At 43.3% G+C, this 14751-nt stretch overlaps 1 protein-coding gene across 2 annotated transcripts in view; it reads right to left on the reverse strand.

The window, feature by feature from the left end:
- The window catches only part of LEMD3 (LEM domain containing 3), a 43211-nt gene extending 37789 nt beyond the window's left edge, over nucleotides 1-5422 (reverse strand). For both annotated transcript variants that reach the window (XR_007905931.1, XM_051795782.1), the window contains exon 1: nucleotides 3855-5422. Coding sequence is in view for 1 of the 2 variants with exons in the window: in XM_051795782.1 (XP_051651742.1) it covers nucleotides 3855-5367 (1513 nt within the window). In the remaining variant the exon portion in view is untranslated. The remainder of the gene's footprint in view (nucleotides 1-3854) is intronic.
- Between the last annotated feature and the right edge of the window lie 9329 nt (nucleotides 5423-14751).

The following is a 14751-nucleotide window of genomic DNA, read 5'->3' on the forward strand; positions in this document are numbered from 1 at the left end:
ACAAATTGTAGCAAATATAGTAAAGTTTATCCTCCTAGCAGTTGTTTTGTAACAAGTATCACAGGAAGACCAAAATTACTAGCAACAGATGTCACTTTAAAAAGCCACTCCTAATAAGAACACAGGATTTTAAACAAGACCTACCTGAAAGTTTCAAGAACAGTTTTTTGTTGTGGTGGTTTTGTTGGTTTGGGGGTTTTTTGCCACATCAGCTACTTCCCAGACAAAATGCTGGAGCAGAAACAGTAGAAGTAACTTAAATGCAACCGATTTCAGATTACAACCTTAAACGGCACCTGCACCATGCCCACATCCTTCAGAAAGGTGAACCAGATCTGAAAGCAGCATCAAGTGATCTGATATAGTTATGCAACTTTTAATGAAAAATAGCTTCAGAATTAACTCCCAGGAGCAGCCACTTGAGGTGCTCAGAGTAATATCACAAAACCACACAAGTTGGAAGAGATATCCCACTCTTCAGGGTTCGAAGAACTCTAGAAAGTAGACTAAAATAAAGTCAACCATTTTCCTGACAAAATACTATGCTGGTTTGGCAAGAAGTTGATACAATTCCATGGTATTTTGAAGGCAGGTGCAAGCAAAACTTGCTTTATAGCAAGAGCAACAAGTGCACAACATGCACTTATGCATTAGTTGGTCTTTTATGCAAGCTTAAAGAGTAGTTCAATTTCAATGGGTTCAGGAAAAGCCCAATAGACAGTTATCTATATTTTAGACAGCAAAATGCATAAAAACCTTACTTCTGGTGACCATTTATAGGTTAGATACAGAAAAATTAGCCCAGTTCTGATTTGTCTTTGAACATTTTATGCCACATGTGGAAAAACTAAAGCACTTCATAGCTATTTCAGAGCTCTGAACAAAAAAAAAATTATTAGAACACTGTGCATGATATAAGTGACAAATCCCTTCTGAAGTTTTCTGCTTACCCCTTCTCATTTACATTATTATACCTGGCTAAACTCAACCCCAACACCTAGTTTTAAGCCTCCCCCTCATTACACACACCTCCTTCGTTCTTACATTACAGCCTGACAAATATTTTAAGTGTTGATATCGAGTGTACTTGGTGATAAATATTTTTCAATGTCACAAACGTACTATCACCTTATTTTAATTGCATTTCATTTTAGGCAATTAACTATTAAGAAAACCAACATTAAGCTCATTGTGCATCATTCCCTGCAAAGTTAAAATAAGAAGCCATCCAAATATACAAATAACTGCCTTTATTGTTTTGTCACAATAATTACGGAGATGGATATAGTGCAACTCTGCTGAATTCTAAAACTTTTTATGACATAGTTTGGAGTTGAAAATAACTTTTTTCACAATGAAATCACTCTCACCCAACAGTCTTACTTACAACCATCTAAAAGAAGAAAAACCTCAGTATCCAATCACTTAAATGAAAAGGTGGTTTCTTGAGATACACCACTCTTTTTAATAAAAAAGTATGAATCAGTTCTGCTTCTATAAAGAAAACAGACAATAGACCCACATAACCATAAGAGCCAAAGTGCTCACTTGGATGATATTTAAGCTCAGGAATCACCTAATAGAAAACAGGGTTCTCTCCCTTTTCAGTAAAAATCAGTCTTAAATGGCCTGTCTTGTCTGTTCTTGCCTGTTCTACAGACCTACAGTATTTTTGTTCCATACGCCTATTTGAAAAGAAAGAATTTAGTGAGCACATGTTGAACATATGGGAAAGGTAATTTCCTGATCATTCCCACATTACTTAAAAGAAGTGGCCTGCTCCTCTTTCAATCAAAGGAGCTAGACACAAAACCTGCTGTTTGCTTCTTCCAAAGGGTGCTATTCCCCGTTCCCATTTGTTATGTTAGAGCAAAGCCTGGGGCTGTGAGGAAGTAGGACAGATGAAATGTCAGTGCCACTGCCAGAACAATTCTCCAGGAAATCCACTTTCAGGAGTTCCACTGAAAAGACAGCAAATAAGAACAGGCCAAGAACTGGTTTAACTGAACTACCAAGCAACACTGGGCTATCAGACCACTGACTGGGCAGCCCTACCTAAGCAAAGGGGCAGAAGATGACAATTTTCCCTGTACAACAGTTCCAGCTAGGTTAACTTTTTAAGGTCAATATACTCAACATGGGCATCCCATATGTTTTATAGGAAAGTTCACACATTCAAAAAGAAGTTTTCTTCCAGTAAAAAAAAAACCAACACTGAACTTTAAGTACTATTGCTATCTGCATTGCTGAGACATTCAGCTTTATCAGTCACGATGACAGGCCAATTTTAACTCAACCACTGACTTTGGCAGTCACAAAGTTTACCCCAGCAGGTTAACAGACCTTCTCCCCTACTAAAATCATCATATTTCAATACCAGAAAAAGTATGAAATACGTTAGTACAATTATACAGCTTACAAGTACATTACAAAATGTAGGTATGTCTCTAGCAGTTATGGCCAGAAGCTAATCAGAAAGTATGAGCAGTCCCCACAGTCACACTATACTGCATCTAATTTTAGCCTACCTGTGTATGTTCACAGCCTTCCCAAAAAACTAGACTGAACAGCAGTTAAGAGCCACGTGGATAGCAATTAAAACATTGCAAGTTTCTTAACTCCTTGCTGCAACTGTCCTACCTAACCACCAAATCTTTTACTCGCCCCTCCAAAGACTGCAAAACAGCAATTAAGAACTATTCTGTTACCATAATGTAATGAATAACGTTCAAAAGGGAATAGAAAAAAAAGAAAGCCAACAAAAAAGCAGCCCACATTGCTACTTCTGCCCTGTAACATCTAGAATATCCCAAGAGAACAGTCTGATCGCTCCTTACAAGGCACTGTATACATGCCCACAAAGAAATGTACACACGTGTGTACACCCCACATGCCTTTCTCGATCATTTCAAGAAAAATGCAAGTTGCCAAGACCCTTCTAAGGCTCTTATATCCCAAGACTAGCTTTTTGCATAATTTTTCGTCAGGATCAATGAAAAAACAAGACAGCAGTGGCATGATTTTTCTTTCTGATGTTAGAATCTTCACTGTCCATTTCAGAACAGCCAAGAATTGAATTAACATGAATCACTACCCTTAGGTGGCACATTTCCATTTTTGTATGCTTTGTAATAGAAAATGGTAGTTTCTATATCCATTCCAAGAAGTTACTTTCATATATTAAAGAAGCTCCCAAATAATTCAGGGTTAAAAAAAAAACGAACGCCCTGAAATTCGAACTAAAGCACAACAGTATTTCACATACAAATATTATTGTCAATTGAATTTATAAGTGCCTACTAGAAAACAACATGCAATAGGTCAAATCATTTACTGCACAAAGTCTGTGGTACTGCGTAACATCATCTTAACCTGGGATCCTTTTCAAGCCTCAGTACACACCAATGAAAATAACCTACTTTATTACCAAACGACTACAATCAAATCTTAGCCCTGCAGGAATCCCAGGTATCTAAATGTGCATGATTACTCCTGTGAGATTAGCATAAAGGCTTACCTCGTCAATTCTCTATTAACCATACACCCGCTATATTGGACAAAACCATACAACTGCTTAGAGAAGAAAACTTGCTAGAAAACAAGGTATTAACAGATTACAGCAGGGAATGCCAGGATTTGAATTTATCCTCAAATGTCTTGCATGCTTACACCAGCTTGTAATGTTATATACTTCAGGAAAGACAATTTTTCTCTGTGCACCATCCTCTACAGAGAGATTATACTAAGTTGGAGCCCAGAACTGTTCAGTAAGGGATGTCTGGGATTGCAAAGGCGTATTAACAGTTGTTACATCCAGTTGCAGAAACTGCTCTTACCCTTCACCTAATACTTACTGTTGGCTCCCACATCCTCAGCTACTCCAGAACCTCTCATTCTCAGGTATGTGAATCCCAGTATCAGAAAGAACAAGCATGCAGCAGTTAAGAGGAACATGGACAGGTAATGTGCACTGAAGCCTCCAGTGGTGGATACCTCCTCTCTTTTGAACTGCTGGAGAAGCTCCTCCTCGGGCTCAGAGAGATTCTTCTTGTAGGCGTTTTTCAGGTAGGTATGATTTGAACCCGTATGATTGGAGTGGTTGAGTCTAAGGGAGGAGGTGGTTCCACTCGGGGGAAGGCTATTAGTAGCTGAATAGATCTTGGACTCAACGTTATAGCTACCAGGAGTACCGCTGAGAACATGATTATTGGTCGCTTTCCTAATGGTGCCTGCGGGGTCAGTGATTTTACCGCTGTCCACGTCCGTGAGCGGTGGTGGCAGCAACAATACTGATGGGGATTTCTTGGATAGGCGGTATCTAGGGCTGGGAGGACTAGAGTCCAGATTTTCACATCCTCCTCTTCCCTCCGCCGCCGCCGCCTCATTCTCCTCCTTCTCGTTTCTGCCCCTGTCTAGACTGCCGGCAGCAGCCGCCCCCGCCGCCCTGTCATTCGTTACGAGCACACCAGCACCGCAGCCTCCGCCAGCCCTTTCTTGGCCCGTCTCCATCACGCCAGCGCCGGCTGCAGCGCATTTGCTTGTTATGAATGGAGCAGGCGACTTGCTGAGGCTCCGTCTGGGCCGGCGAACTGCAGACTCCTCCTTCGGTCCCTGCTGCTTGGCCCTCGCCCCCGCCGCCTCCTCCTCCTCCGAGTCCGAGTACTTGTCCCTGCTGCCGCCGTAGGAGAGGAGCCGGTTCCCGTTCACGGTCCGGTTCTTCCACCGCTGTTGCTCGCTCTCCTCCTCCTTCTCGTCTTCGTCGTCCTCCTCCTCTCCTCCCTCCTCCTCGCCGTCCCCGAGCTCCCTCGCGCCCTGAGTCGCCGCCGGTCTCCTGGCCGCTGCCCCCCACCAGGAGCTGGGCTTCCGCCGGGCCGCCTCCTCCGGGGGGGAGTTGCTGCTCACGCCGTGGGGGGCGGCGGGCCTGAGGCCTCGAAACAGGGGCGCAGCGCGCTCCCTCCTGCCGCCGGCCTGGCCCCGGGGGCTGCTCTCCGCGTCCGACTCGTCCGAGCTGAAGCCCAGCAGCACTTTGCCACCACCGGCGGGGGGTGCGGCGCGGCCCCGGCCGCCCCCGGCGGCAGCCCCGGGGAGGAAGGGGTGCTCGGCGCCGGCCAGCCGCGTTCCCGTGGCCGCCCGCCCGCGGCCGCCGCCTCCGCCCGGCGCCGCTCCGGCCCCCGTGTTATTGTTGTTGCTGTTCCGGGTCTTGTTGGCGCCGCCGCCGCGGGCCCCGGCCCGCTCATCCTCGCGCAGCTTCTTCAGCTTCTTCAGGTAGACGGGCCGGGTGCTCTCGGTGACCGGCCCCGGGGAGAAGCCGAAACGCCTCAGCTCCGAGAAGAGCTCCTCATCCGTGAGCTGCGCGGCCGTCGCCATTTTCCGCTCCGCCACCGCCGCGGCGCTTCCGACCCACGCGCCGCGCTCCCCGCCGGAACTGACGCCGCACTCGGCTGTGGCCGAGACCCGCCCGTCACCCCGCGGCGCCCGCCCGCGGGGGGGGAGCGGGGCGGGGCCGCGCCGGCGTTCGGGCGGGAGACGGGGGGTGGATTCCCCTGCCCGCCCCCAGTTTCGCGGCGGGGGTCCCGGGGTGGGGGTGGCGCCGCGGTGACCGGAGAGGGCACCTCGAACGAGCGGCTCCCGGCATCGTGCCGGTGTCCTGCGCTTCCGGCGGTGGTGGGGAGGTGGCGGGGCTGGGGGCGCCGAGCCCGGAGGTGCGGGACGCGGCGACCACTGTCGGAGCTGGAGAGCAGCGCTGGTTGGAAAGGCGCTGTCTCAGGCTCGCCTGCGAGCAGACAGTGTACCGCGGCGGCTGCGAAGCGTCCGGGGATGCGCGGCAGGGAGCGGCGTCAGACTGAACCTCTTTTAATGCCATCTCCAGGTCTCAAATTCAGCCTAAGAACTTCGGAGAGGCCGCGTGTGCACCTTTGGCGGGCCCTTCCCGATGCGCTTGGTGGAAGCGAACCTTTCTCTGTTGGAAGTCCCGGCCATCAGGACATCTCTGCTGTGAGGAGACACAGCTTCTCATACATCTGAGAGGATATAAGCTGCTCTAGGGCAGGCTTAGGTTGGACGTTTCGAGTAATCTCTTCACAGAAGGAGTGATTGGGCATTGGAATGGGCTGCCCAGGGAGGTGGTGGAGTCACTGTCCCTGGAGGTGTTTAAGGAAAAATTAGGTGTGGCCCTTAGTGCCCTGGTCTAATTGACGTGGTGGTGTTTGGTCATAGGTTGGACTCGATGGCCGCAGAGGTCTTTTTCATCCTAATTGATTCTATGTGATTCTGTGTATGATTAAGTTTGTAATTACCTGGATGTATTTCGTGCTTTTCTTTTGGAAAATACAGTCATTCATATATATTGCAGTTGAAACTGTTGAACTGTATACAGAAACGTGGTCTTGTCAAAATGGTTGTGCCTTTATAATGATATGTCTTCCTGGTGTGCGCTGGCCTGTCGGGATCGGCCCTTTGGCCACAGAACCTCATATGGAGGGTTCAAAATCTCCTTTTGACCTGTCTACCTCTACCTATCTAGCCTGAATAACGAAACTCTGGGCTCAGCTACTGTGTATCGTATCCTAAACAAAGGAGGCTGAGTTCCAGTTTGGAGCTAACTCTGACTGGTCTTGCAGCATCATGTGCAAAAGTGGTCCAGAAACAAGATCCAACTGCAGAAACAGCTTTGCCTTCCCCCTCACAATCTGCTGCAGTGAGGATATTGTGGATGTGCCCTGCTGATATCAAAACTGAAGTTGCTAATTTTGTTACTGAGGAACATTTGCAGAGCAGGAGTTAAGGTGCTGTGAGGCAGCTATGTGTGAAGATCCAGCCAAGTCTACACAGCTAGAGGAGTGGCTTGAAGCCATCTTTCTTGGTGGTGGTGGTGATGATGCTGAATGGAGATGATTAACTCAAGTACCCCACCCTGGATTTCTGGCCAACCACACCTGGCAATGCAAACCCCATGCTATTGTTCATCTAAGCATACTTTAACACAGCTCTTCTGAGGCTGAGGAGCACTAAACAAGGGTCTGTATTACTGTGTACTTTATGTGGCACCACTGTGTACAACCTCCTCCTTATTTCCCTTGCAGAGGAGCCATTTCACATACAGCAGTATAGTGCATTTGAACAATGCACAGAACTCCAGCTGTAAGGACAATTACACTCAACATGACCTCCATTACACATTAAGCCACTAACGTAAATGTACCTGTTCTGATCTATTTCCCAGTCTATACTAGCTGATATCATAAATGCCATGAGAAGTGCTTCTGACATTCCATTCCTCCTCCTCTGTGAGAAGAAACCCACACCTTCCACCAGCTAGTTGGGATACCGGTTTAAACATTCCCCACCATGTTCAGTGCTTGCCTCCAGCTGCTTGTGACACTAGCCAAACCAACAGCAGTCAGTCCTAGACCAGGTACCATTCTGACAAGCACACTTCTGCCAAGTGCCTGCTTGGGCACCTTCTTTCTATTAGCAGAAAGTGTGCTGTCCTGCAAGAAAGTGAAGATCCTGTCTTCTTACTAATACAACTCCTGTCTTCTCTCTGTTTATTACAGCAAGGACATGAGTTAGTTTATAAAACTGTTTACTTAGCAGCAGGAGGGCAGTAAATACTATAAATTATTAACAATTGAATCATCTCCTGCAAAACTACAGCATGTAGATAAGGAACAGCTGACTGAAAAGTCTGCATTTTTCAAGTCATGCTGTAAGATCTGTGTGCCAAAATATTTTGAAATGTTTAAAAAATATGTCTTCTGGTTGTACTGAAGGAAGGATACTTCCATTACCAATCCAAAATCACATTTCTTTAACAGTATATGTTAGTATCAATAGCATCAATGCCTTGTTTTTATCAATACCTCCACATAGTCAATTTTTTTTTTTTAAGTCAATACCGAAAGTAGATTGTGCCTGTAATAAATGTGGATAGAGCCTTCCTTAATCTTCATTCGCGAAGCCTAGCCATGAGTGAGAATGACTGAAAGTAGATACTTTTCTAAAGGTAAATGTAGACTGTAGGGAGTGTGGAGAATGTTCATCAGGAAAAAAGAATGGTGGTTGTTTTTTGAATAACACATTTTTGGTTGTATTTGTCATCCTTAAAAGTCTGATGTTCTCAGGAAACTGCCAGTTCTTCCATTGGGTGAAAAGGTGTTCTTCTGGAAACTAGCAACCATACTTATGTGACCTCATTAGACTGGGACTTGAAGTTGTATCTTAATACTTCTTTTACCTTTCTTTCCTGATTCCAAATTTGTGTCATATTTATGCATTTTTGTAAGTTCTTAGAATCTGTGAATGTCAGCTGCCTTTTGAGTGTTAGCAAGTCTCTCACTGCAGCTGCCTCTTACACTGATGCAACCCAGTCTCTATACAAATCACTGTTGCATACCTGAAGCATTTAGAAATCATGAGTCACATCTAAACTTAATATTATCCTCTTGTAAAACCCCCAGTATTTTAAATTCTGGTGTATTTCTACTTAGCTTTTGATTTTTGAGCCTTAAGGTGTGCTGAGATCACATTCTCTTAGGAATGTGATGTTAATGAATGTGAATGTTAGTGAAGAGTAGGAACGTGCTTTTCCTTTCTTTTTTAACAAAAGTGGAGATTATCATAATCACAGACCTCAAAGAACTAGTACAGTTACTCTTCGGGCAGTTTGCCTAGGAAGAAATCGCTCTTTGCTATGAAAACAAACTGTACTAACCTATTTTTAAACCTCTTTGATTTATCCAGTTGTTTCAAATACTGCATGATGAACATGAAATAACTTTTTGCTTATAAAACTGAATGGGCTTTTTACTAAGAAAACTCATTTGAAATATTAGAGTTGCTGTCACCAGGTTAGTGCTGTGTGAACAGACTCACCTCCACATCCCTCTTAATTTCTTATTTTTCCTACTTACAACTTCCATATGAGTTTTTGTAATGAGAGTGAATCCATCTTTGTTAAAGTTAATAGTGGTGTGACAATACTAATACGTACCATTTGTTTATGTACTTATCATACCATTCTTCATGTGAGCCTATGTATTTTGCTAGTACATCTTTTGCTGATGTGCTTTTCTTTCCTGTGGGCATCCTGTTGATGTTCAAAAGGCTTAATGCTGTCTCTTGCTTTTGCATTGCTACTGTGGCTAAGATGTGGGCGTGCGCAAGGTATCTATTGCCCACGCTTCCCATGTGCTGCTGGACTGCTTGCATGTTGCAGCAGCATGAGCACAGTGTGCTGGATACCCTACCTCTTGCAAAGAGGCCTTGTGTTTCCAGATTACAGTTCCTGCTTAAATGTCCCACAGTAGTTCCACTCCCACAAAGCGTGTGATGACCTGCTATGACTATGCAGTTCTTGTTGCTAAAAGTGAACCATCTTAGTTCATAACTCTGAGACTTCATAAAGGCAACAGAATCCCCTCCTACAGTCACTACTTCAATATTTATATAACCTGTCCTGACCCATAGCGTAGCATATTCTCAATTGGGTGGTCATCCCTGATCAGGTCTTATAATTCCTGCTCACTTTATGGTGCCTGTATTCCTGGGTACTGGCCAATTCCATGAGACTGTTGGAGGTATTACTGGCTCTGTATGTTGAAAACAAACAAACAAACAAAACAAAACAAAACAAAAACCCACAAAGCAGAACTCCAAATCCTAAAGACTGGCTTAAAAAACTGTGTTTATTTTAAAAGGACAGTTTATTTACATATGAACTTTTCACTTAAATTTGCTTTCTGTGTTCAATTCTTTTCTCGAGAGCCAGAATGGCTAAGTATATTTGTTTTAAAACCTGAACCTGAGCTGTCCAACTCTCCAGGAACCAAGCTTAAAGAAGAATTCCAGGAATGCCAGCTATCAGAAGACAAGAGATTTCATGACAAAGTGTGAAAAATAATAAGATTTTTTAAAAAACCCCAAACAATAGAGACAAGGGCTTTAGGAATGAAACAAAGAAATAATAGTGGCTAAAAGCTGATGCTTATTATGGTAGTCAATTTGTACCCTCCAGCCTCTTCTTTTCAGGAAGGAGAAATGTAGTTATAGAGAGACAGATGGATGAAATCATGAATGCAGATGAATGGTTGAGAGCACCATCCTGAACCATTCGGAGAGAATGGATAAATCTCCTAAGTAGTACAGTATCAAAATGTCACAGCCATTGGTCCCTAAAATTTTCTTACCCTGCTATTCATATCTCACTAGTTGTTATTAGAAGACTACTGCATGTTGTCATGGCCAGTTCTAGAAGGGTGGCAAATCGGTTGAGTAATTAATTATCTAAAGCATTGCATAGATTACATGCAGAGCTTTTTATTTAAATTTGAAAAACAAAAAGTGAAGCTGAGCTTGGTAGTCAGGCAGAGTATTTTTATTAACAGTTCATTACTCAACATACAGAAACTCTGGCTGGGTAAAGCACATATTTGCCATGTGAAATTGGCAGAGGTGCTTCTACATGTATTATGCCCTACGTATATAAAGCACAGTTGTGGCCAAAAGTTATGGCAATGCACTATTCGGCTTTTGAGCATCTACTTTCCTATGATTTGGTATCCCTTGCAAGTATTTCCAAGATCTGAGGAAAGAGAAGAACTACAGGAAAGGGATTCTGTCTTTCTGAAATCAATAGAACCATAAAAACCTGGAGATGCCTGATTCCTTACATTCTTGTATCTTTCTTACATAAGGAAATGCCTGTCAGTACCACACAGGATGCAGATACGCTGACTACACCTGATGAAATTTTTTTGCCATGCCCTAAACGACCTGTAGGTTGTTTACGCCTGGCTGTAGGTGTGGCACTGAGGGCTACAGTGAAGGGCCATGTAGATGTAGCCACAAAGAGCTCACTGTTTACAATTACATCACTGACTTGGATCCAAAGCTAATGTCTTAAAAATTTATGATTATTTCAGTCATCTAATAATGTTAAAAAGAGGAGCCATCATTCATGGAACAGAAAAAATGAAGTTTACATTTACATTTTCATACAAGGGTAATTGTGTAATGCCTTCCTGTGCCACAAAGTTCTAATTTCAATTTATTCAATAACTAAGCAGAGTATAAAGTCATAGAATAGACAAAAATAATCAAAGCCAAGAAGTTCAGAATAGGTCCACCATTCTGTTTTCTGTCCATGTCATTAGTCCATGTTATTTGCTGCTGCAAAGCACTAAATTCAGTGTATTCCAAACAAGTAATGATATTACTGTCTATGCTTGGTTAGCACTTGGAGATCTGACCCATTTTCATTGCTCTTTTGTAACTGGCTCTGTGCAAACACAAGAGAAGATATTCCCTGCCTCTTGAATACACACTTGCCTCCATTACTTCCCACCTGAACTGCAGGCAAGGTACATAAGCAGGAAGCCAACAACACTTAGAAAATTCTGTGTTTCTATGGAAAGCACTTGTACATCTCAGCAGTGCAGACTGCCACAAGTATCTCAGTCTCTCCTACTCTCAACTTCTTATTGAGTATTGAATCAATCCTTTTGTTTCTAGTGCTCAGTGGTGTGGTCCTGGCACATTTTAAAGATTTACTTAAGCTGTGTGATTTCAACTGTCAGTAACTCCACTCACATAGAAAATTTCTCCCAAAGAGAGAGAATTTCCATAAGAACTACTCACAGACGATGGGAACAAAGTACCACTGGGCCTATGACTACCATTTCCTGCTCAAAGTTTATGCCAGATTTCTAGAACTTTGTTTGCTCTTGTAAAAATCAAGTACATTTAGGAAGCATTAACAACAATCAATTTTTGGCCTACACAAGCATCTGCATCCAAAAGCAGCTTGGTTCTACCTGAAGCGAAGCTTCTGTGTCACACATCAGGGGAGTCTCTAGCACACACCATCATGGCTAGGCTTCGAGAACAAAGATTTGGGGAGCACGCACCATACACTCTGGTTGCCTAACACAGGTGGATGTCATCACTGCACTCAGTTTCCTTCTGTGAGAATGAGACACTGAAAGTTTTCCTTCACAATGTTTTGCTGTCCTCTGCAGACAATGCGTCTAATGGCTTCTGCACCCTCTACTCTGTGGCGTACGACATGGCAGCAAGGCAAACAGTGTACTGCATTGATCCTTCAAGGGTGCTGAACTCATGCCTGGACACTCAGCAGGGAACATGGGCAGTGCATGGCAGAGAGGACCAGATTTCACCATTTTGAAAGGTGTGTAGGGCATCGCCCTTCTGCTCAGGAAAAAGTGGCTATAATACACATTCTTCCCCTACTACTGCTCCTAGGTTGACCCAAATGTAACAAAATAGTGTTCTTCAGAGTCAACTCTGCAGAGCACCTTGATTAGAAGAGAATGGAGGTAGAGATACCTAAAACTAATGACGTGGCCCCACAATAATGCACAGGGCCCACAGGGCCTTTTGTTCTTCATTCCGTATGGTCCTTACAGGCCAGAGATGAGTCTCTCCTCTTTGGTGTCAGATGTCTTAGGAAGGCTGGATCCTTCATCTCCACAGTGTACTATGCATCATCTTGTTCAAAGGTTTAATTTCTCAGACCAGAGACACATCTGACAAGCTACTTTTTGTTACTGTACCCGACCTGAAACAGGATGGCCTTCACCTTGCTGAACTTAGAATTGCAGTCCTTTTACTGTAAACTGTTGGAACAGCTCCAATATCACTTCTGGGAAATCCTCAAAGCAGCAAATCCCTAGTCCTCTCTCTGCATAGCCAGACATGAGCAGTGATTTCTGCCAGTTGTCTCCATGCCCCTATGATGAGCTGACAGAGAGTGGGACACCTCCCTTTTCTTGTGGAAAAGAAGTATTAAAAGGGAAAAATCCCACATAGATAGAAATTTCATAGAAATGAAACAGGGAGACACTCTCTCTCCTAGAAATAGGAGAAAGAGTAAAAAAAGAAGTAAGAAAGGTAAAGGGAACAGAAGAAAGCGGAGGGAACAGTGGAATGTAGTAACACAAAAAATTAAAAGCCAAATACTGAAATGACTGCTTTGTATCCCGTGAGACTTTGTAGGACAGTGCAGAGGTGTTCTTACAAGGAATCCTAAAGGAAATGTTTGGAGGAGCTTTACGTGCACATGGATATGGCAGGGAAGATGTTTTTTTTTCATTCATCCACACTGTGTAGGGGGCAGTAGGTGGAGGAGTGAATTCTCCTCTCATCCGCACCATGAGTTCGTCTGGAGTGCAGACAGTTGTTCTCCAGATGCCTATGAAAAAGGAAAATAGCATGTGCAAATCTGAAGAACTGTGGGCCCATAACCCATGGGTATAGTACCCTTTGATCAAAAGAATAGAGGCTCCTTTAACTTACCACTTTCTATCATCTACAGACACAGGTTCCACTTGGCTAAAATTACTTTTTGTGAAAACTTTCTGGGAAAAAATAAACACAACAGGAAAAATAAAATATTACCCAATTAAAAGTGTGCTAAAGAAAAAAATTCTCCCCTGCAAAGTAACCGTTGTGAGAAAGAATGAACCATCCCTGAGTATGGCTGATGTACTATGGAGGGTTTTCAAGCAGTTGTGACCATAAAAAAAAAGCTTAAATTAAACATATACTTCAGTGTTAGGAGAGTAAAGGACCCAAGTGACTCACCTAAGGTCATAAAGAAGACTGTAGCAGAGCTGTAGACTGAATTAATGTCATGAGGGCATAAGACAGGAAATGGAAGAGTCTTGTTCTTTGCCCTTGGCTCTGCCACTGACTTGCTGCGTGGCAAATCACTTCCTCTTCAGATGACTCAGTTTCTCCCAAAGACAAATTGAAACAGTGATTCATCTTTGTAGAAGTACTTCAAGAATGAAGATTGAAAATGTCATAAAAGAGTAAAGTATGAATTCCATTCCAGTACTCTTCCCAGACCATCTTTTGTCCTCTTCTTGCTGGATTTTTTGAAGAATGATGTCTTTGTTACTGTGAATGGCATTTTCTTCGAGATAATAAATCTGCAAATTATATAGCAAAAGCACGTTAATGAATTAAATGCTGGATGCCTTCTATTATAGACCATAAACAAACAGAAGATGTGCTAAAAGAAAATTGTCTGTGTTGCAGAGTCAGTCAGGTAAAAAATGAAATGCCAATTCGCTACTCGGTCTGCAGGAAAAAGCACTATGTGATCAAGAAATTTTAAGATTTGTCATAATATAAGCAAAAATAAGGTAGGCATGTATTATTACACCCTTAGAGGTGTCCTGAAACAGGCACAGATATAAAAACTAACCAAAAAAATATGTTAGATCATAAAAGGAAGATTGTAATTTTAAAGTCAACAATCTTGTTTACAGCAGAAACAAGAAAACATATAGCAGTTAAGGCACTACAAGAGTGCCTACAAAAAGGAGTATAGGCCTTACTTTGTGGTTGGTACTCAGGGAAACTTAGTTAATTCTGCTGCAAGATTCAGGAGAAGTCGTCATCATGGCTAGACTTCGTGAACGAAGATTTGGGAAGGGCTCTACCCACATTTGCTACAAGCATGCTGGTGCCTGATAGACTTGTCTATCTCACATTGCAAAAGTTGCAAAAGGCACAGCAGAAAGACTCCTCGGATGGTATCTGCAAGACGCGATTCTTTCTGCCTTGTCTATTCTTCAGGAGAAGTAAAATAGGGGAGGTAGGCAAAGCAAAGTTTTCAAAGAAGCCTTTTGTAATGTATTCCTTATCATGCAAGTGTCCAGGTTGAGTTGCACATGAGACCAGCTTTTAGAAACACTAATCATTCACAGATTTAAATGAAATTAA

This window comes from Manacus candei, unplaced genomic scaffold (assembly GCF_025592945.1).
Source record: "Manacus candei isolate 608988 ecotype Guabito, Panama unplaced genomic scaffold, ASM2559294v1 h1tg000043l, whole genome shotgun sequence".
Classification (NCBI taxonomy): Eukaryota; Metazoa; Chordata; class Aves; order Passeriformes; family Pipridae; genus Manacus; species Manacus candei.